This window comes from Penicillium cosmopolitanum (genome assembly GCF_028827165.1).
Source record: "Penicillium cosmopolitanum strain IBT 29677 chromosome Unknown utg000012l:1.0-3308103.0:1.0-3310761.0, whole genome shotgun sequence".
In the NCBI taxonomy this organism is placed as follows: domain Eukaryota; kingdom Fungi; phylum Ascomycota; class Eurotiomycetes; order Eurotiales; family Aspergillaceae; genus Penicillium; species Penicillium cosmopolitanum.
In genome coordinates, this window is record NW_026622682.1 from 449626 (window position 1) to 471294 (window position 21669).

At 48.1% G+C, this 21669-nt stretch overlaps 12 protein-coding genes across 12 annotated transcripts; 8 read left to right on the top strand and 4 right to left on the bottom strand.

Annotated features, from left to right (window-relative positions):
* Positions 1-981: 981 nt before the first annotated feature.
* Positions 982-2006, top strand: N7509_012937 (uncharacterized protein; the record flags this gene model as incomplete). The annotated part of the gene is made up of 3 exons (XM_056637574.1): positions 982-1183; positions 1245-1431; positions 1490-2006. 3 exons carry the CDS (start codon positions 982-984, stop codon positions 2004-2006), a joined length of 906 nt encoding a protein of 301 aa, XP_056481081.1.
* Positions 2007-2034: 28 nt separating this feature from the next.
* Positions 2035-2620, top strand: N7509_012938 (uncharacterized protein; the record flags this gene model as incomplete). The annotated part of the gene is made up of 2 exons (XM_056637575.1): positions 2035-2449; positions 2496-2620. 2 exons carry the CDS (start codon positions 2035-2037, stop codon positions 2618-2620), a joined length of 540 nt encoding a protein of 179 aa, XP_056481082.1.
* A 789-nt stretch (positions 2621-3409) lies between these two features.
* On the top strand, positions 3410-4116 carry N7509_012939 (FAD-dependent oxidoreductase; the record flags this gene model as incomplete). The annotated part of the gene is made up of 2 exons (XM_056637576.1): positions 3410-3607; positions 3667-4116. The coding sequence occupies 2 exons, from the start codon at positions 3410-3412 to the stop codon at positions 4114-4116; spliced, it is 648 nt and encodes a 215-aa protein (XP_056481083.1).
* A 751-nt stretch (positions 4117-4867) lies between these two features.
* Positions 4868-5256, top strand: N7509_012940 (uncharacterized protein; the record flags this gene model as incomplete). The annotated part of the gene is made up of 2 exons (XM_056637577.1): positions 4868-4912; positions 4966-5256. 2 exons carry the CDS (start codon positions 4868-4870, stop codon positions 5254-5256), a joined length of 336 nt encoding a protein of 111 aa, XP_056481084.1.
* Positions 5257-5293: 37 nt separating this feature from the next.
* On the top strand, positions 5294-6317 carry N7509_012941 (uncharacterized protein; the record flags this gene model as incomplete). Its single annotated transcript, XM_056637578.1, has 2 exons — positions 5294-5917; positions 5967-6317. 2 exons carry the CDS (start codon positions 5294-5296, stop codon positions 6315-6317), a joined length of 975 nt encoding a protein of 324 aa, XP_056481085.1.
* Positions 6318-7765: 1448 nt separating this feature from the next.
* On the top strand, positions 7766-8266 carry N7509_012942 (Aminoglycoside phosphotransferase; the record flags this gene model as incomplete). Its single annotated transcript, XM_056637579.1, has 3 exons — positions 7766-7803; positions 7901-7981; positions 8017-8266. 3 exons carry the CDS (start codon positions 7766-7768, stop codon positions 8264-8266), a joined length of 369 nt encoding a protein of 122 aa, XP_056481086.1.
* A 114-nt stretch (positions 8267-8380) lies between these two features.
* On the bottom strand, positions 8381-8988 carry N7509_012943 (uncharacterized protein; the record flags this gene model as incomplete). The annotated part of the gene is made up of 2 exons (XM_056637580.1): positions 8381-8682; positions 8766-8988. 2 exons carry the CDS (start codon positions 8986-8988, stop codon positions 8381-8383), a joined length of 525 nt encoding a protein of 174 aa, XP_056481087.1.
* Positions 8989-9648: 660 nt separating this feature from the next.
* Positions 9649-14022, bottom strand: nte1 (lysophospholipase; the record flags this gene model as incomplete). Its single annotated transcript, XM_056637581.1, has 1 exon — positions 9649-14022. The coding sequence occupies one exon, from the start codon at positions 14020-14022 to the stop codon at positions 9649-9651; it is 4374 nt and encodes a 1457-aa protein (XP_056481088.1).
* A 1119-nt stretch (positions 14023-15141) lies between these two features.
* Positions 15142-16469, bottom strand: N7509_012945 (MFS general substrate transporter; the record flags this gene model as incomplete). Its single annotated transcript, XM_056637582.1, has 4 exons — positions 15142-15561; positions 15589-15996; positions 16021-16258; positions 16288-16469. Coding segments are annotated over 4 exons (1248 nt in total), but the record flags the coding sequence as incomplete, so codon positions are not given.
* A 1161-nt stretch (positions 16470-17630) lies between these two features.
* N7509_012946 (ankyrin repeat domain-containing protein) lies at positions 17631-18485 on the top strand (the record flags this gene model as incomplete). Its single annotated transcript, XM_056637583.1, has 1 exon — positions 17631-18485. One exon carries the CDS (start codon positions 17631-17633, stop codon positions 18483-18485), a length of 855 nt encoding a protein of 284 aa, XP_056481090.1.
* A 306-nt stretch (positions 18486-18791) lies between these two features.
* On the bottom strand, positions 18792-20054 carry N7509_012947 (pyridoxal phosphate-dependent transferase; the record flags this gene model as incomplete). Its single annotated transcript, XM_056637584.1, has 1 exon — positions 18792-20054. One exon carries the CDS (start codon positions 20052-20054, stop codon positions 18792-18794), a length of 1263 nt encoding a protein of 420 aa, XP_056481091.1.
* A 265-nt stretch (positions 20055-20319) lies between these two features.
* On the top strand, positions 20320-21590 carry N7509_012948 (transcriptional regulatory protein C11D3.11c; the record flags this gene model as incomplete). The annotated part of the gene is made up of 2 exons (XM_056637585.1): positions 20320-20544; positions 20832-21590. The coding sequence occupies 2 exons, from the start codon at positions 20320-20322 to the stop codon at positions 21588-21590; spliced, it is 984 nt and encodes a 327-aa protein (XP_056481092.1).
* Positions 21591-21669: the final 79 nt, after the last annotated feature.

Below are 21669 nucleotides of genomic sequence, written 5' to 3' on the forward strand. Positions count from 1 at the left end.
TCTCGGGCATCGGAGGATTCCATACTAGTACTGTGGGTAAGTAGCGGAGGAAGGGGATCACACTCGGACTAAAGCCTCCGCGCGCATGGACCTTATCTGAGTGTGAGAGAGTGTGGGGGTGAAGGCCGGGGAAATGCCGAGGGGGCTGGATGTCACGTTGCCGTCAGGAGAAGGAACAACGAACGCTCCGATCGCTTCACGCTTCCCTTCGCAAGGACGTGCCAATTTGGGGACAAGTTTTGTCATGCTACTCTTTCACCACCGACTCCAGACACTAGTGGTCCTCAGACTATGAGCAGTCTTTGTGAACATCCTCCACGGACGAGACCTTGGATATCGAAGACGATTGTCCGAACACATTCATGTGCAACTAACACAATTCACCTCAGTCACCGTACTGGGCTATGAAAATATTCGTCGTACTAGCACTACAAGAGGATGAAGAATTTTGGAGACGTCCAGGGCTAGATGCCACCACTACTTGAGTCGTCTTTGCGATTGCGAAGGGCGCCGAAATACCCGACCCGGGAAGAGCTACGAGAAAATGGCTCCAATCTTGCCTCGCTATTCTGGGTCGGTGTTGGTATGTCGGTAGCACATTTGGAGGCCGAATTCTATAAAACCTTTTACGCAGATACACGACCAAGATCAAATTCCAGGTATATTTTGAACCAGCCAAGAAGCGCCTCTGATGTTTCTAATACACCTCCAAGCCTCGGACGATTCCTTCGCCCGAGCGACGGCCTTTCCCCGCCCGAGGTAGCGCCAGGGCTAGCCATTTGTGGCTATTTGGATACGACTCACTGTAACAGTGGGTCCGATCTAGCAGGACAGCATTGCCGGTTGGTGACATGCAAGCTCCCCCGGATTATCCGCTGATTAGATTAGACGGCATACATATTCCATGCTTGTCGCCAGGTCACCAAAGGAAGTTGTGTCGAAGATTACTGAATATTCATTTGAAATCGAATCTTCACCGCAATGGGCTCTTCACATCCACGAGAAGAAGAGACACGCAGCGCAAAGGTTCCTTTGGAGAAAACGACGAGCCATGATGAGGGCATGCCAAGTCGCGAGGCTTTGCTTGAGGCTCTTCAATCTGAGAAGCCATCGCCATGGTCACCGAATCTGAGGAAGTTGTATGGTTTTTGCTTGATTGCGTTCCTCTGTTCGACAATGAATGGTAAGTAATAAATTATCTTCACGGCTATCAGGAAGTTATTTGCTCATATCGTGATGTGCAGGGTATGATGGGTCCATCTTTGGATCACTTCCTGCATTGGACTCCTTCCGAGAACAATTCGGAGTTGAGAAGAACGGTTCAAAAATCGGATACATCTCCGCCATGTACACCGTCGGTGCAATCTGCTCTCTCCCACTCAGTGGACCGGCATGTGACATCCGCGGAAGAAAATGGGGAACATTTATCGGGTGTGTTATTGTGGTTGCGTCCACCTTTGTCTCTGCGCTTTCCCACGGCGTGCCTCAGTTTGTCGCCGGTCGATTTTTTTCTCGGACTCGGAGTCAACATTATTCGATCAACGAGCTCCATCTGGTGTGCTGAGGTCTGTCCTCCTGCATATCGCGGTATTATCATGGCCTTCTACAACTGCACGTATGCAGTCGGCTCGCTCATCGCCGCTGGCGTTACTCGAGGGTCTGCTGGATATGGAGGCAATAAAGCTTGGCAGATCCCTCTATGGTGTCAAATGATTTGTCCAGGAATCGTTCTCCTTGCCGTCCTATTCTTCCCTGAATCGCCGCGATGGCTTTTTTCGCACGGTCAAGAAGACAAAGCACTGGAATTTTTGGCCTTCTATCATGGCGAGGGAAACCCCGATCATCCACTCGTGCAACTCCAGCTGCAAGAATATCGAGAATTCATCTCCCTTTCCGGATCCGACAAACGCTGGTGGGACTTCAGCGACTTTTACAAGACCAAAGCAGGAAGATGGCGATTTATCAACGCTCTCATCACCGGAATCTGGGGGGCAATGTTCCGGTAACGCAGTTGTCACGTACTATCTCCCAGCAATGCTTCTTACTACCGGTATCACGGACTCGGAGCAAGTCTTGAACGTCAATCTGGGCTATACCGTCGTTTCCACCGTGGCATCATACCTCGGCGCAAGCCAGATCGAAAGAATGGGCCGTCGACCCACAATTATCTGGACAGCAGTCGCATGTTCAATCTGCTTCGCCTGCATCACGATCGGATCTGGGCTCTTCGCACATACCCACGCCAGTTCCGCCGCGTCTGCCGGAATCGCCTTCATTTTTGTCTTTGGATTCTGCTACAATTTTGGAATGACGCCCTTGCAGGCGCTGTATCCAGTTGAAGCACTTTCCTACGAGACACGAGGGAAGGGGGTTGGGCTGACCTTTTCCATTGCTCATGGCTTCACCCTTCTTAATCAATTCTGCTTTCCGGTCGCTTTGCAAAAGATTGGTTGGTATACGTATATTGTGTTTATTGTTTTGGGATCTTTTTGAAGCGACTGTGAGTTATTTTGTTTCGGTTGAGACGAAGAACCATACTCTGGAGGAATTATCGGAGATTTTTGAAAGTCCGAATCCTGTCAAGGCTTCGCAACAAAAACCTGTGGCCGCAGGTCCGTGAGCTTCTCACGTATTCAGCTCTCCTCAAAATCCATGTTTGGGATTGATGAAGCTTCCAAAGTTTCAAGGTTCTTTATGAAAGCAAATTTAGGTTCAAGTTCCAAGGTTGTGTTTAGTTTTCAATGGATACCTAGGTACATAACAGCAAATTGTCCGGGGCCGACCACGAAAAATATATCTGCGATTTAGCGACGTTTAAACCTCGAATCTCGAACTTGAGTTTCCTAAAGCTATTAGAGTCACCAATGACAGGTGAGCACTTTAATTTTGAAAACAAATGCAAATCGATACAAGTATCTGGCTTAAACGCGGTCTGTATTATTTTGGTGCCGTGGCTTCGGTAAAAAATGGCCAAGCGCCACATTCCAAGGTTAGCATCGCGCGGCTACGGGTAAGCAGGATAAGTACTCTGCATTAGACTAGATAACCTTGGAAAAAGCAGGATGAGAACAGGTAATTCCCACCCTCTGGCATAGAGGCGCCCCACAGACAATATTTGCGGAAGTAGTATTCTATATGCTTGAAAAACACCCTGTGAGACTGCGGCAAAACGCGGTCTGGTTGAGGGCAGGTTCACTTATCGCACATTTCGTGGATAATCAGAGTCAATCCGTGCACAAATATGAATAATAGCCTTGTGCATTCGCTTGTGGCCTCATCCGAGACTATTCCTGATTAAGGAAGCTGACGTGGAGAAAACAATAGCCTGCCAGCAGATAAGGGGGGCCAGAAGCGCAATGGATACTGCCGACAGCTGCGAAATCATATTTATTTTCCATATTGTCTCGACATGGACTCATCCGGTAAAAGCTCAAATCGATTCAAGGACCTCATCGCCGGCGGGAGCCTCGTGGGACTCGGCCCAGGATATATCATTAAGGATCTCTGGGATGCTCGAGTCAAAGCTACAATGGTGCCCCTGGAAGAAGGCGTGGTCAAACACTGGAGCCACAATCGAGTGGTTCTAATGGGGGATGCAGTGCACAAGGTTCGTTTGGAGAGCTTCCGAGTCATTTCATTGCAGTTCCTGATTATTTCTTCCGATAGGCCACAGTAAATCCTGGACTGGGCGGCAATTTGGCATATGAAGGTATTGCTCGTTTGACAAATGGTCTGGTACCCTTGCTGAAAGAATACCCAATTCCATCTCTCGAACAATTGAACGAAATTTTTGACAGCTATGTGGCTGGTCAGAAAGCTAGAGCGGAGACTGTCGTCGATCTCTCTGGTCAGATCACTCGCTACGAAGCGCAGGATACTTGGGTTCTCAAGTTCGCAGCAAAGAGTATCGTGCCCTGGGTCAGCGATAAGCTCAAAGCTCAACTGTATGCTAGTTTCTCTCGGGGCGGTCCCTGGTTGGAGTATCTCCCATTGCCTATCATGGAATGCAACTTGGCGAACGTCACCAAGGCAGCTCCTAGAGGTATAACTTCGCTGATGATTGCTGGGGTGGCCCTAGTGGGAGCAGCAGCTCTACTTTGGAAGATATCAAAATGAGTGGCGTCGAGGTATAGCTAGGTGGGTACTTGATAAGAGAACAAGTAGCTTCAATGGTGATTAAATACTAATCTGGATTCAGAAGGGCCCATGGTCCATTTAGCAAAAAGGGCGGTCCATTTAACAGCCCTCCAAAATTTCCCAGATGTCGGCAAACGTAGCATTCTTGTGCTAAAGCTTCACACTTGCAAGTTTCCGACCATACAGCGACACTAAAGTGCTGGTTTACACCCAGTAAGGAAACGGCTAACAAACCACCATTCCCAACCCACGTGAGTCATCCCCGTGCCCAATATTCCTTTGCTAAAGGATCTAAATACCAACTGGTGCTTGATTCAGCTTTCGCCTGGGTTTTCTCTTGGCACAATAAGAACCAATCATACTTCACACAAAAATAGCCAACTTATGCGGGGCGCAAGCAGCACATGAGGCGACACCTGGAAAGACTTCCTTCCTTTTTCTTACCGACCAGTCAACGGGAGAGTTGGTTTGTGAGCGTGACCTATACGATGCAGCCTCCCGTACTTGCTTCTTCTCGCATCCGCTCTCCCTTTACGCAACCGGACCATGATCCTTTTCCCCGTCTACCTTCCCTTCGAGTTCGACTCACCTCGATCGGCCTCGTTTATTTCTGTCTTTTCGGGTCGTCGGAGTGAATTGTGAAAGTACCTTCAACAACATTCATTATTCATAACCGCCTTGCTTCCTGTGAGGTATCACTATGCCATCCTGTGACTGCAACTGTTCAGATATGAACCCGACTTGGTCCTCAAATAGCGACATAACAGGGATTGGGGTGCGCGGCTCTACATCTTAAGCCCAAATTTCTGGATATACTGATCATTATAGGTCGTCGCCAACTTTGTGGGTACATCATTGATTGCTGTCTTGGTAATTATCGTTTACTATTTTGCCACATACCAACCCACCTGCGATCCGTTCGAAGAAATTGGCAACGATTCGTTACCTTCACAACCACAACATTCATTTCGTCCGAATCCAGTCGACGTGCTAGTGTTAACTTTCATCCGCCACCATTTCAAAATGAAATTTTCGGCCCGCACGCAAAGCCGTCACTCCATCTCTCGCTTCGAAACTTCCTTCATCAAGGTGATTAGCGCTCAAGGCCCTGGAATTTGAATGTAGATATTGACATTCTTCCAAGTCTTTTTCTAGTATGAGCGATCTTCAGTTTATAACTGGAATCGCGATCCTTTTCAGCGGCTTCTTACAATTGCCATGTGGTTTATCGACCTATCATTGGTTGGTTCTTGTTGATTTGGCTTGGTTTTCGAGTCTCACCCATCTTTCGTGCTTGACCGTCTTACGGCATCATCTTTCGAGTCATGCTTTTGAGCGTGGGTGGCGACTCTGCACTATGGGACTATTAGCTACATTGCTAGCTGTGGCCTTGGGGTTCACAGGAAATTATTCTTGGGCCCTTGACGAAGGTCACAAGGATGAGAGGCATCCCAGGATCAACAGCTATACGGTTTGCCATCTGCGTGTATCATCAAGTACAAATTCAGCCTTCGTATCAATGGTATTATCAGAGCTTCTGATATTGATCGGATTTATCTCACGCGCGTTGAAAATGTATAAAGGGGTTTCTGTTAATGGGATTGGCAGAGTTCGATCCTTTTTGAGTTCTCACGCACGGCGCAGACTTCTAACTGTCTATGAAAGCTGTGAAACCGGGTCTCCGCATAGCCTGAGACGTACACTCTACTATTATCCTCTTTTCGCTCTCTTTCTCGAATCGAGATTTCTCTTGGATTTCTGGACATCCGTTCTATTTGAGGTAAGAGCTGTTACAGCAATTCTATTATATCGAGTCTTATTCGAATTAGGTTGGCTGGCTGCTGGTAGCTTTCATTTGGGGTTTGATACGTCTCGTCAAAGCACTATATCGGCCTGCTCTGGAAGGCTTTGAGAAACCCTACGGCGAAGATACCAGTAATCGTGGCTTCGGACAGGTTGTGGCCCTGGTTCTTCTTGCAGCTCCATTCTTCACATTGGCGGGATACTTTGCTGATAGTGAGTTCCCATTCCGCATTGCATGTCTATTCTGCGCTAAGGAGGTGTATCTGGAAGATATTCAAGATCCAAATCGAAGCCGAACAACCGATTCTAGGCCATCTGAAATTGAAATCTCGGAAGCCCAAGGCCAGACACCACGAGATTCACATTCTGGCGGCTAGGTCGTCATTGCAGATGAGGTCGATGATCCTCATGCTCCCAATACAGATTGGAAGCACCAGAGAAGAACTCTTGGTTGCAACACGATTTTTTCTGTCACTGTTTGTATCTTCGAGTGCATCATCCTATTATTGACAATCGCTGGTGTCTCCTTTCAGACTTCCCTGAGTCCCATTGATGGAATCCTTGATATTCTGGCCAATTTCCACTACGTTACTCCTTTCACTGGGCTATTTTTGATGACCCTGAACTCCCTCTTGATTCAGGACCTAGTGCCACCGACACGGAGTTCTATTCGGACTTTGCTCGAAAGCTCAAACCTTTGTACCGCTTTTTTACCATTATCTACACTTCAAAATCTCGTGTATGCCCAACCCTTCGCTCTTATGGTGTATATTGGAGTGTGCCTTTTCTTACGCTTCCTTAAGAAGTAGGCGGGCAAATCTCGAACGTATATTCCTTCCAGGGATGATCTCCTAGACAAATCCATGCATGTGAACTGTTAGAAGAGTGGATACATGACTATTTTCCTACTTGTCTGGTTCTGTGTGGTAATTGCCACTAGTTCATTCCATTAAATAATTGCCTATCATGCTCATAGACATGGCATGTCGCTACGGCGGTCTATGTAGTAGTAGCCATACAGCTATCTGGCTCAAGATCAGAGGCTTGGCAATGAGAGTTTGGTGCTTCAGCCTAGAACCAATTGAATCTAAGCCGAAAACACACTGTGGGAAAAGTTTCAAAGGTGAATGAATGAAGCGTGACTGCCCCACCTCAGGCAGCCCTAGTAGGTACAACCTCAGGCATCCGCGTCATCGTGCCTGCCCTTCCTTTGTCGATACCTTCCCTCTCTTCTCCTCTCTCCTCTCTCTTCTCCCTCTTCATATCTTCATCTTTCATTGTTGTTGTTATGTTGTTGTCGGGTGTGCCCATCTGATAAACCCATGCAACCATTCGAGGACCTGCCAATATGAATACTCCCGGCATTCATTGCCAATAGCTTATTGTCATGACGTGAAAATCAACGACTAATTCACTAATGTATGTTAATCCACGATATCAGCTATTGGTAATTTCTTTTTAACATCCCTACGCCACGCCAAGCAGTCAAACCCCCGATTGAACTTTTCCACGCGATGGTAAAGTTCACTATCCCGTCACAGATTCTGATCCGATAGCCCCGCTCGACTCTGCTCCTTCTCTACCGGCTACGCAGTAGGATGGTGGTGCGACTTTCGAAAACCTTGGTCTTGAAGGGTGATAGGAATGGCATGAATCACGAAGCAAACATGCTCCGTCTTCTTGCTTCCATGATGACCATTCCAGATCCACGGGTCTATCCCGCATTTGAGGTCAAAAACCATCCGCAATATTTTTGATCATTTTCTATGCTCTCGAAGCATATTGCATCCATCCATAAACTCCATCTCATCTCTGTTTGGGTCTGATGAGTTTCAAGTTTGTCCAAGGTCAACCGCTGGGTGAGTGCGGGAACGACCTATCATGTCACACCCAAGGAGAAATCGCTAACTAGGAGGTTGCTAGAATGATCCAAAAGATGAAGTCCATTAAACCTGTACAGCCTGGTCTCATCGGGGGAGAGTCATCTCAAAATCGCCTGTTCACGGATTATGGTGCTGAACGAAACTGCTAAAATTGAAGCGTGATTCAAACACAAAATAGATGACTATCTACCAGCACATCACGAGGATATTTCATAACCGAAAATAAATCTCCCATTCTCACCAAGTTTCTTATTACACTCCTCGACATCACACCTCAAAACCTGACCTTAGACCACCTGAGCGAAGTCTGGTGCAAACCCCCCCCTGTATTCGAAAGCGCGGCATTGTCAGACCAGGTAACTTTCTATTCTTCCAATGATACGGTTTTATCCCTTATTCCACAGCGCCCGGACGAGGAACTGCAACTTGAATGTATTTCATGATAGCACAGCATCACTTTGTGCAAATAAGGAAGACAAACATGAAATAGAAGATAGCACGGCTATCCGGAGGTTCACCATCGTGCACATCAATCGCACGTCTCAAACTCCACGTAACTACTTCCCACCACCACCAAGAACCCCCTTAACCCCCTCAACACCGCCAGAAACACCACTCCCAATGGAACCAATCAATCCACCCCCATTGCCCCCAGCCTTCGTTCCCTGACCAACCAAATACTCCCCTCTCTCATCCTTCCCACCCCGTTCAGCCCGATTAATCCCCTCCTTTGAAACAAACTGACCAACCGGTCTCAAAAGACCCTTATCCCCAATCTGATTTCCAACCAGATTCGACGTATCATCTTGAACCTGGTCAACTTGATCGATGCCGGTGACTTTTGTTTTGGATAAGGAGTCTATTCATAGCAGGGCCCAGTAGTTAGCATACGTCGATAGAAAAAGAGAACATTCAACTGGAATTTTCACAAATGGAACATACCCTTAGTCACGTAGGAAGCTTTATTATCACCCTTTCCGAACCATCGCAAATATTGATCTTCTATCCATGGCATCCAGGATTCGTATTGTGAGTTGTATGCATTTTGAGCCCAGGCTTTGTAGGATTGTTTCTCTTCTTTCTCAGCGGGGCTAAGTTGATTTATCCCTGTCCCATCTCCTTGTTCCGACGGGAGGTGTTGTTTCACGCTATCCGGGACGTTCATTGTGTTGGGTTTGAAGTACGAGTTGGCTTGGAGTTAGCTGGAAGTTCGAGTTAGGTTGAAGTTGCACGTATTCAAGATCGACTCTGAATATACTAGTTATCGGTACACGACTAGGGCCTTGATATAGTGATATCGATAAAAATATTTCTTCGAGAGTCGGGATAATTCGAGTTTATTTCATTAGATTATCTCTATCCTCCGGTCTTCTTATAAGTTCCAGAAACAGGAATTACGCAATGTGGTTCGATTTGAGTTTGTTTATATTAAATCTCTTACTATGACGTCAATGGCCAGCAAATCGCGAATCGAGGCGATCCCATAGATCCAACCAAGGTACGAACATGGAAACTGCCGAGTGATAAGTGTTTGCGTAAGGTCTAGCATTGGTCAGATGTTACCTGTGTGTTGACTCGGACCTTTAGGGTTATTGCCCGATGCCTGCTGACTAGGTACCTCTGGCTGTAGTTCCCATGAGGCTTGAGATGGATACCTACGTCGCATCATGTGGCGCAGTCTTCGTCGACGGATAAGTATTTAGCGGAAGCTGATTGGTATTCATGAGATTATGATATTTACAAGTTCATTTCATTTCTATCTATTCTATGAGAGGGAAATCCAAATCGACCACAACCCCCAAGCAAACTCATCTAGCAAATCCCCTCAAATACTAGCCCGTCTAGGCGCCATAGTCCGCTGCAACTTCCTCTTCTCCTCCGTCTCCTCATGAATAGGCAACGACCCCTCATTCTTAAGCCTATCCAAAAACTCTTTCCCATAGGCATACCCAAGCTGATAAATCTCATCGAATTTGCCAAAATCAAGCGTCCCGTACGGATCAATCGGCGGCCTCATATAAAGGCAACCAGATGTATTCTTCGCGCGCTCAAGATTCTCAATACTAGAGACATAAGCGAGACGGGCCTGGATCTCGGAAAGAGTCGGCGGATTCGGACAGCCTGAGAATGGATTCCAGCGATTGAGAATCGACCAGAATCCGCTTAATGAGTCACCGTAGCCTTGGGGCGTATTGTCGTCTATTGAACCGACGTCCACGGCGAAAATTACGTCTGCGCCGAGAGATTTCATGTGGGCGACTGTTAGATTGTCGATGTAGCCACCGTCCAGTAACATGCTCCCTTCGTCGCAGATCGGTGGGATGAGACCGGCCAATGACATCGAGGCTCGGACGTAGCGCCATACATAGCCGGAGGAATGGTATTCAGGCCTTGACCGGGAGATGTTTGTTGTGTTGCAGTAGAATTCGAGCCAGAAATCTTCTATTTGGCTGTCGCCGAATGTTTTGAAGATTCCTCGGTTGAATTCGTGGCCTGTTGTGTATGATACTGTCGGGTATGTGAGATCCAGTGCAAATCGCCACATACTGCCCATTCGGCCGGAGAATTTCTTCGCGCGGCCGTACATGGGGACAACGTCTGCGTCGCGGGCGTAGAGGGCACCGATGAAAGAGCCGATCGATGTGCCTCCAATGATGTCGATCGGGATACCGGCTTCTTCGAGGGCTTTAATCACGCCGACTTGGGAGATACCGCGAGCTCCACCGCCGCCTAGAACTAGGCCGACGGATTTACCGCAGAGACGACGGGCGAGACGGTGGAAGTCGCCTTTGAATGGCGTTTGGGGAGAGTATAGTGGTGTTTGGTTAATGCGGCGTGAAGTGTACTTTTGGATCTCTGCCTGCAGGATCTGAACGCGTTGCTTGAGGACGGTGCCGAATTTCTTGGTTTGAGGGTGCGAGGGCTCGTTGGAGAGCCGGAATGCCATCTGGATATGGTGGTGCCCGCCATTGATCCAGACTCGGTTCTTAAGCCAGCGCCGGGTTAGTCCGGGAGGGCAGTACCGCTCCACGTGGAGGAGGACCAGCTCCTTGCGGGCAGTAGTCTTCATGCCGAGGAGGAATCGCTCATATTCGCCAATTCTAGGAGAGGACTCGGCGAGACCGACCAGGAGGATGGAATCTGCTTGCGAGATACAAGTTTGCGTCCAGGGCGCGTTGACATTGGTATCGGCGATGTACAGCACCAGTCCATACTTCTCCTCCAAGTCAGCAAGGTATTGTGATAACTTGAGCTTTCCCATCTTGCTGAAAGCGTGCCGACCCAAGTGGTTCAGAATAGCGGCTTGATTCAACGAAGTGACGCCTCGGGTCACACCAATCTGGTGCAGTGCGTGAAGCAGACGTTGTCCGAACTCGACAACAGGAGTCCCGACCGTAACAGGGACAATGGCAACAGTCCGGAGATTCATGGTGGAGGTAGCTGTCTGCACCCCGCTAGCCTGGCCTTGTTCAAGACCCTTTTCGGACAGGGGGTGCTCAACCAAGTCACGCATGCGCTGGGCGATGAGTTTTGAAACTTGGATCGTGATTCCAGGATGTTCTTGCGCCAGGCTGTTGAAGAGAGAGCGGGGGAACTTGGCCAGCTCCGTCTCTCGGATCGCATGTAGAGTGGCGGGTCGAGTAGATTCGGTCATAACCTCCAGCTCGCCAACACTTTCTCCCTGGCCATACTCCCCGGTGACGGTCATTTTGCCATTTTGGCCTTCGAGGACGGACCTCAGTCGGCCATTCAGGACGAGATAAATTGCATCGCTCTCGTCGCCTTGGTGATAAATGACTTGTCCGGCGCCAACTTGCACCCACTCAAGTGCAAAGTCAATATGAAGAAGTAGACGGGGTAGTAGGCTAGTTATCCGCTTAGCTAGGGTCAATAAAGCAATGGGGTAGCGGTCTGCAATCCGTTCGAGAGACGCCCGTGGGAGAAATCCAACGTAGACATCGGTCTTGGCAACAACATCGGTATAGGATCGGTAAGATGCGAGCGCACCAACATAGCCATGCATGCCGCCTGGTTTGATCAAGTACAGGGATTTGCGGGATTGTCCCTTGCGACGCGAATCACTGGCCCCCGTCGCACCAGATGCGCGCGAGGAACCAGTGGTCGTACGTCTCAGTTTCGGGAACAGCTCTTCCTGGGCTGACGAGGCCGAAGGACGCGAAGACCCGACAAGATCATCACCTCGTTCATTTACGGGAATGCCCACATCCAAGAAGCCATCAATCACATAGTATAGACCCGGAGGGCGCTCGCCCTGTTCCACCAACACAGAGCCCTGGGGGAAGTATACGACTTCAATGTCGTGTCGCAGCTCTTCACGCAGGTTGACGACGGGTGATGTCCCGCCTGCACTTGTCACCGACATAGACATCATAGACTCGGTCTCGCCATCTCCAGAGCCCTCGTAGGGATCGATGAAGCCAAAGGCATTGGAGAAGACGGCCTTTTGTCGGCGGGAATCATAAGACAGTAGCCTGGGAGAAGCGTCACCCGAGACATGACTACCTTTCCGCAACGAATCCCGCGTACTTTCAGTCAATCCAATACCCTTCATCATGCAGTCCAGGATAGATTCACGGAAGATAGTGTCCTCATCAATCGAGTCCTTCCGCTGGAACGGGGAAGGTCTGCCATCAATTCCTGCTGGTCGGAATGGCGCACGCTCACGTTCAGCCACGGGGGTTCCAAAGCGTGGTCCCATGAGCTCATGGCGAGGACCGAATCGAGAGAGCTGAATGGTGGATAGTAAGTCACCAGGGCTTACACCCGTACTGTCTCCGTTGTACACGCTTGACTGGCGGGTCGGTAGGATGGGCCTTTGATCGCTGGTCATGCGCGATTGCAACACAACATCCTTCCTAAGCGAGCTGCTTGAGCGTCGTCTACGTCCAGCGAACGGATTATGGAGCGCGATTCCTTTGACCACCTCCTCCGGGCCCAAGCGATCCCTTTCGCGCATGAACTTGTCTTTCAGTCGGTCGAGCGCCCCACCTCTGAGATCATTCGGAAGATCCCAGGTGGTGTACTTTGATATTTGCCGTTCGACACTGAGCACTTCGGTCGTCAACCCGAGATACGAGTGGGCGGTAGCAAATGTGACTCGCTGGAGGCGGGTGAGAATCACTTGTACGATATGTGCAGTGGCGCGTGGGTAGACCCGAGTCAGACGGCGGAACGCACTGGCTGGGATGATGGCGATGGTGGTGTCTACAGTCGCTCTGGCGACGATATCTGGGTGAACTGATTTGCGGCGTCGTCTTGGGGGTGGTTGTGGTGTTCGGTTTGGGGTATCATGTCTATCGTCCAAATGCAAAGGTGGCACTGGAGCGAAAGGCTCTGGGTGGCCGTCCATGATGGTTGTGTCGCTTAGATCATCTCTTACGGTGGATTGTGGGCTATCCATCATTTCGACGCGTGGACTCACCGGCATGGAGTCGGGGGCGCGGTGATTTCCATGGCCGCTGACGCTCGACGCGCTGGAGCTGGAGTTGTGCGATTTGTGCAATTGGATATCCTCGGTGAACAGTTGCAAGATGGAGAATAGAGAGGACATCGAGGCACCATTCTTCACTTCTGTAAGCAGCTGGTAGCCCTGTCGGCCATTGGTATTGTTGTCCTCCTCGTCGGAGCTGTCATCGTCCAAATGCAAGGTTTCTTCCGATCCGTTTTTGCTCTCGCGGGTGGACTTGACGAAGATCTGCACAAGGCCGTCCACCACCAAACAAAAGCCTTTTTCCTCCTCCAACATGAGTGTTTCGCCGGCGATCAGCTTTCTTGTCTGCATTGTCCGGGTCAATTCGTGAAAGACAGGTCGTTCGAGGTAACCGAACACCTTGATGGCGCTGAGGAATTCATCAAGGTAGTTGGCGAGGCCGGGTTTGGAGTCGCCTTCTTGGATATCGGGGAAGAGGTCGATCTGGGCTTCTTTGCGTTGGGGCTCGGGAGGTAAACGGCTGTACATGTTGAGGAAGCGGTATCGAATGAACCAGCTCACAGTGGAGACGACGGCGAGAAAGATCAGCATGAGGGTGGTGAAATTCATGGTGAAGGTTAGGCTCATTGAGAAGAGGGTGAAGAGCCAAGTAGGCAGGGTGATGGTTGTGAAGGTGATCAACCAATACAGGCCGCGGGGAACGACCTGAAAGGTGAACGTAAAGAACCAACCGAGCCACCCGGCCATTGTGGAAGGAGATGGAGGGGGGGAAGGGGGTGGCGGGGGTGTATGAGGCCGAAGTGGTGGTGGTGGTGGTACTGATAGAAGTTAGGCTGAGGGCCAGTGATGGGGCTAGCCCAGTCAAGGACAGCGTCATGGCGGTGGTTCCCAGTTCCCAGTTCCCAGTTCCAGTTCCAGTTCCCAGTTCCTGTCAGGGTCAGGCCTAGTCCAGTGTACCCAGTGCCAGATCCAGAGCCAGTGGGCCCCGCTCTTAGTCCAGGGCACCGGAAGTCAAATTGAAGGTCATCTCGGAAACGTGCGGGACCTGACAGCGATGGGTGGAGGAGAGAAAGAGGAGAAGGTGAGTTGTCGAAGGTCAGTGCTGTGCAGTCAGCTGACTTGACACTACATGTGGGATATCAGCGCCGTATAGTAGGATATACTGGATATTGGTAATGAAGAATAGAAAATAATTATAGTTATAATTAATTTTAAATACCTAGGTATTTATTAGTAGTATCTGCCGGCCAACCAGTCCTGCGAACTTGAACCTCTCATTACTGCGAACACTTTTCTCCGAGCGACCTGCATTAAACTATCATCTTCAACAACCAGGCACTCATACTACTACAACGAAAGAAAAAAAAAAATCAGGTTGATTAAAATTAATATTCCCACTGTTTCTGTCTTCGAGCCTTTGGATGTATGAATCATTCCAACTTCCAATTTGGTTATTGGTTGAGATCTAAGGTAACGGTAATACTGCCCCTTCGGGACCTAGTCCTGTTGACGTAGCGTACCTAGGTAGACATGGAACTTCACATGTGATCACTGTGACAAGTAACCAACCCATTACAGTTACCAATATATATATAATAGAGAAGAGGTCAGGAAAATTAATATAGCGAAATTGATTATCTACTACCTACCTACTTCTAGTACCATTTGGTAGATATAAACCTGAATGTATCTATCTGGTGCAGTAGCTGTCAGCGCACACACCTGGGTCATGGTATACCTAATTATTTACTATTAACGTGCACTCATGACTGCCAGTGCACAGCAACTGACAGATCAACCCCTCCCACCCAAACCCCGCGGCCTTGGATTAAAAAATAGGATAATATCCCGAGGTTCCTCCAGGCCTTATATAACCTTGGAATTTATTCCAATATTCAAGTTTGAAAGATCATTCCGATCTCTTCTCCGGCCCCGGAAGAAGCCACCAGGTGCCCCAAGGCAAACAAACAGCCCAATGCAGATCGGATGGAGTACAAATGTGCCAGCACGCTGCGCAATCATCCCGGTCATGAACGGAGCTATAGCACCACCAGAGCTTCCGACAGACCCAATGAGGGACAGCGACGAAATTGGCATTTTTCGAGGTATGAGACGTTGGAAGATATGCGTCGCACAGGGATACACGGGACCCAGTATTAGTCCGGAGAAGGCCACGGCGACCGAGTTGCCTACTATTGATGGCGCAAACCAGATGAGAAGTTCGAGAACAATAGAATGGGGAGACATCAGCGATACGGCTATAGAGAAAAATGAGAGGATGAAATACTACTAGTAGTAGTAGTATCAACATACTCCAGCAGTGACGATGAATATAAACAGCCGTTCCCCAATTCGATGGCCTACAAATGATAGTGTGCAGCGCCCTGTTTCAAAATAAGTAGTGATCAGTTCCTCGGATCCTGCAGGCTTACCCAGCGTTATGCCACCCCAGAAACCAGCTGTCACGAATCCAACTTTATTTGGATCACCGTGGCGGAATTGGACTAGGAAAGAGATAACCCAGCCAGAGATTGCAACCTCTGCACCTTGATAGGCAAAAATAAAGCATGCGCCTAAAGTTGTCGGTTTGTTTGAGATGAGTAGCTTGAAAGACTGCAATTTTCTTTGGCTAAACCGACGTGTTTTCGACTCATGACGGCCATCGTTGAATCGTTCATCAGTCGCAGGTGAAAAGTCAGAAACTGATTTAAGTTTGTAGTTCTAAAAGGCCCAGGCGCAGAAGACGAGATTGAACGCCGCGAGTCCTAATTCAATAACGTAGAATCGCGACCATATCTTTCCTGAGGATATGAACGTGGTGGCAATCAAAGGACCGCTGATTCCACCGATTCCATATGAGGCCTGATAGCCTCCGAGAACTCCTGTATTGTTTGGTAAATTTGAGCAGAAAACTTGTGCGATCGCAAGATTTATCGCCGCACTAACGCCGAGAACGAAGAATCTGGACTCCAAATTAGCGACACTATAAAGATCAGTAGGAGACTTTCTTACGATGCAGCCACAGCAGGAAACGGCGGGGTGATAATAATGACCGCATATCCCAGAATCAACAAGGCTTGAGCGATTATCAAAACTTTCGCAGTTCCGGCTTTTTGAGACAAAGCGCCGATGAAGAATGCAGCCGCGATAAAGCCAAGTGCATTACATACAAAAATAACAAAGACGGTACCGTAGTCTATAATATATTCTCTTCATAACAGTTAGTACTATCGCAGGCGTCAACGAGCCGATCATGATACTTATTCAATGCTAGCAATCAGTGCTCCAGGGGTAGAGTCGCTCATTCCGCCTGCAAATGCAGTGGAGTAAGCTGTATGGTGATGAAGAAGACGTGGAAGTCAAGAGGACCTTTGTTGAACGTTTTACCAGCGTGCTTTGGGGTAGCTAAATAGACTTTTCTAGGACTGCGAAGGGTGAAGTATGTGTGCATCCCTTTTTTAAAGACAACAATACAGTAACTCATGTGCATGCAGTTCTAGCTTACATCTTGATGGTTAGCGTTGCGAGGACACATAACGTCATATTATTTGCAGTATTATTTATCCAGCCTTCGAGCTGGACTATCTTCCCCCTGGGATGAGTTAACGACTTAACCCCGTTGTTGCTTTTTAGATTGTATTTCCCCGATGATATGAGGGTTTACGTAGGAATAGGAGAATATCATGACTTTTCAAATCTATCAGATATTTTTCTATTACCGTCGAGGATCCGTAAGTGAGTGTACTATTCAAGGCCTAGGGCCACATGTATAGTCTTGCCAGCTCAGTTGCCACAGTTGAGTAATAATGGTAGTAGTACTCCGTACTGATACAAGATTCATACTGCCAAGAAAAGCCTAAATATTCCTGTTATTACTAGCGGCTCCGCTACGGCGGGTTATGGGCGGGTCTGCCAATGGGTCTGCACAGGTCTAATGGCACTAGCCCGATTTTCGTATGTAGCCGAATAATTTCGGAGTTGCGTCTCCGGACATTGCCGATCGTGTCCCAGGCTGTGCGATGGGTAGAGATACCCTAAAACTCGTATACAAAGATTTCGAAGCTTTTCCTTATTGGGACTAAGTATGTCAATACCCTTTATTTATGGACTTATTTGCAACATTCAAGTCCACAGGTAGAATATGAGGGGCTTGTCGCAGTCTACCCCTGGCACTCTGATTTGACGAACTTGGAATTATTGCCGCAATGACAGCCAATGGCGATTCCTGTGGTTTCTACTCGACCCAGGGACGAGTCACGCACTAGCCGATAAAATTCCCCGGTCACGCCGAGGGGTATTGATAATTGAATCATCGTTGGCAATCTAGAGATACGGCACTTGTTCTCATTTCCACGATGACCAAATTGTCTCTCGTGACCCTTCCCGCCGAAATAATATGGCTGATTGGCGGCCAGTTGAAAACAGAGAAGGACATTTCTGCACTCATGAGAGCAAATACTGTGCTTTATCGTCTTCTTCTTCGAAATCTATACAAACGGAACATCGACCAGTCTGGCAGCTCGGCTCTGGTCTGGTGCTCCATGAAAGGAAGTGAAGAAAGTGTGAGATTGCTGGTTTCAATGCGTGCAAACGTCGATTGTGCGTATCGCTTTCCTGGCCAAAGCGAATGGGACTCCGCTGCCCCTCTTCATGTCGCTGCAAATGAAAGAATTGCCAAAATCCTTCTTGACCACGGAGCAAATATCAACATAGTGTCTTACCGTGGAGATACCGCGCTACATAGAGCTGCCGTCAATCGTCATTTGGCCCTAGCAAGCTTCCTACTCGACCGAGGAATTAATATCAATGTAAGCGGTCATATCGATAGGTCGTCTTACTGTATCTGCCACACTGCACTCCATCTTGCCGTTCAAAATCAAGATTATCGCATGGCAAGATTGTTCATTGAGTGGGGGGCCGATCTCGAAATCAAGAATGGGTTTTGGGAACGTCCATTGCACTTAGCTGTTTCGAAAAATTGTGAATCGATCACAAAGCTTCTCATTGATTACGGGGCAGATTTGAATGCTCAAGACTTCTTTCAACAAACCCCTCTTCATGGGGCTGTAGCCTCCGGCAACGTTTCGTTGGCAAGAGTGCTAGTTGTACATGGAAGTTGCCTCGCTCTCAAAGATAACAAAGGACAAACAGCTTCAGATATTGCGACGCAGAATGGTAACGGAGAGATGCTAGACATACTAAACCTCTAAATAGAGACGATTTCAAAATTTAAGCTGTCGATTAAGAACATAACCGGCCCTTACACAAACTCACATATGAACCCTGGAAGGTAATAGCCCGCGAACGAATAGCAGGTCCTTCTGCGGAGGGTATAAAGGCCCCTCGCATGATTAATCACTTATCTAATGCGATTGGGTGGGTAGTCTCATATCCCGCGACGTCCTGGTCTCCATGGGCTGCCGCGGGTCCAGTAAAAAGGGAAATATGTCGCAATTTGCGCTTAGATATTCAGCAAAAAAACAATCTCATTTTTATTTTGACTTGTCCTGATTGAGCTAGTCTTCTAAAATCCCTTCCTCGAACCCTCGTTTGATGATATTAAGAAACCGTTTCACATCTGTCTCATTGTTGTAAAATCCAAAAGAGACTCTCACTCCCCAGCGAAAAGTGGACACTACCACGTTATTGGCCTTGAAAAATTCACACCATTCGGGATTGTACAGTTTCAGGGTATACAAATGAGGAGCGTGATGCTGTTGATCGACAGGTCCGAGAATATCCACTCCAAGTCGCTCACACCCCGAACGAAGCAAATCACCAAGCCTGTACAGATGGCCCTGGATGTTTCCGGGATTCATAACATCCAGATGTAATTGAAGAAAGGCCTTTGCAGCAACAGCACCAATTAAGCACATGTTTGCATGCTCATATCTTTGAGCAGTCGGATGAAAGGAAATTGGACCAGATGGAACTTGGAAATCTTCAGAAGGAGTGGATATGGAGCCGTAGCCAACGATGGGTGGCACAGGGTCAACTGCCATGAGAAACTCATCACTCACGTACATAACAGCTAGCCCCGTGGGTGTGTTGAATCCTTTGTGCAAGCTGAATGCTGCGGCAGAGACCCCTAATTCATGGATGTCCAAATCCGTGAAACCAACCTGTTGAGTCAAGTCTGCAAGGATATGGATCCCTTGCGGCTTGAAGGCTGCAACGACATCGGCAATATCATTCCATTGCCCGTTGTGGAACATGATTGAGCTAAGGCCGATTGCACATGTTCGTTCGTCCACGTACGGAGCGAAAGTTGCAGCGTTAGCAGCCACGTTGCCATCTTGCATTGTAGGCACTTGCCTCACTTCAAGTCCAGCTTTGCGAAGCGAGAGCCATCCATATGCTTGGTTTGGATGCTCGCAGTCCAAAATGACTACATTGTCCCCGGGACGAAAGTTGAGACTGTTCATGAAAGAGCCCATCGCCTCGGTGGTGTCTCGTGTGAAAGCAAGGGACGATGGCTTTGTTTTGAGATATTTCGCAACCAGCCCTCGCAGCTCTTCAACATCGCTCTTCCATTTGGCCTTAGGTGATTGGTGATGTAGACCTTGGTTGCAAAATTGATCTATTGCATCACGCACAATCAGATTGGAAGGTGGCATAAATGCTGCGTTGACATGGATAATATTTTGTTCGGACACGAGAGGAACGAGGCGGCGGTATATTTCGAACTTCTCAATTGATGACCGGGGAATCTGAATCTCGTGCTTTGAGTGGATGGTGGACTCTTCGACACGCGTGGAGGATACGCTCACTGGAGCCATGGTGAATAGAGTATCGTGATTGACACAAGTGAGAAACCTTTTCTCGAAATTTTGATTGAAACAACGAAGAAGGTAGTGATAAAACGAAAGAACGTAGGAACTAATTTATAGACCTAGTAGCACTTTCGGGTTCTTCCTCAATTCCAGTATTTACAAACATTCCATCTTTAGGTTTAGATACAGATCATACTCGGAGACAGCTGCCCGACGCTAAGAAAAAAAAAGCTCGTTGATTCTATACTTACATTGAAGAAATGAAGTAACTATGGAGCTTCGGAGATGGAAGTCCATAGCGATCCAAATTAACCCTCTAGTTGGTCAGGTCGATTATGGCCACATCAGCCTAAATGAAGTGTCGGGGAAGAAAGTCCGAGGCTATGCCAAATCTGAGGTCGGAATATCACCTCTTCCGCAGCCGTCGCCACTACTTCGCCTCATGCAACCCACATTGTACCCTTTTGACACCTCATGCTGGACACTTTTAGCGCTGGTCTGTTCGATACTAAGTGGCACGTGCAAACAATGCTTTTTTGAATATTTTGAACATAATTAGTCATGCATCGATTGTCGTAAGTAGTAAGATTCAAGTACAGGGTGATCCCCATGCTAATCAAAATTCGAAGGTGTAAGAGGTGCCAGTTCAAAAAGGTAAAGCTGCCAACGTCTGCAATTTGGATAATAAATGCTTCCTTACCCTCCCTACGAGCGAAGTACTCTAACTCATACCCCTCTCAGCTGAAATGTTCGCGAACAGAACCCTGCCATAATTGTTTTAAGGCTACAATCCAATGCGAGTATCGGGAAGTGGACCATAAAAGACGGCCAGCCTCATATGATCATGTCGTCTTACTGCAAAGTCGCATAACTTGGCTGGAGGACTTCATCATCAAACTTCAGCATTTGGGACACATGGAGCGAGACGCTTTGCTCCGGTCCTTCGTATCTTTGAGCCCTGTGTCGCCCAGACAATCGAAGCAGGATGTCTCTGATTTGGCGGATATCGGGAATTTTAACATTTTAACACTACAGCCAGGAGCTGAAGGATCACTTTCATACTATGGGCCGACTAGCATCTACCGTCTCGAATCCGGTACCGAAGCAAGCATCCCCGATAGTGGACCATCCGCGTCACAAGTCCAATCATTACCAACCGTTGATCACGTTTTAGATCATTTTGGAATCGATATTGATGCCGATGTTGTCTCTGATTCCTTGATGTTATTTTTCAAATGGCAGTACCCTCACCTTATGTTTGTTTATCGTGATGCATTCTTGCGAGATCACTTCAACCGTCGCAATCCAGGCAAATATTGGTCCCCGGCGCTTCTTTTGTCAATATGCGCACTAGGCTCCCTGCTTTCAGATGACTCTGCTGCTCGGACCACAAGTGAGCAGTTTTATGGTGCAGCTGAGAGCATTGCTCTAGTGACAGGTCTCACAAGGCCATCAATCATCACTGTTCAAACATTTCTTTGCTTGGCATTTTATGAAATTGGACGAGGCAACCCCTCCAAGGGATGGGCTTACTCAGGTTGATCTCCTAAAGAAATATTCGACATTATTCGATACTAAAAGAATTATACAGGAATCGGGTTTCGAATGGCCCAAGATCTCG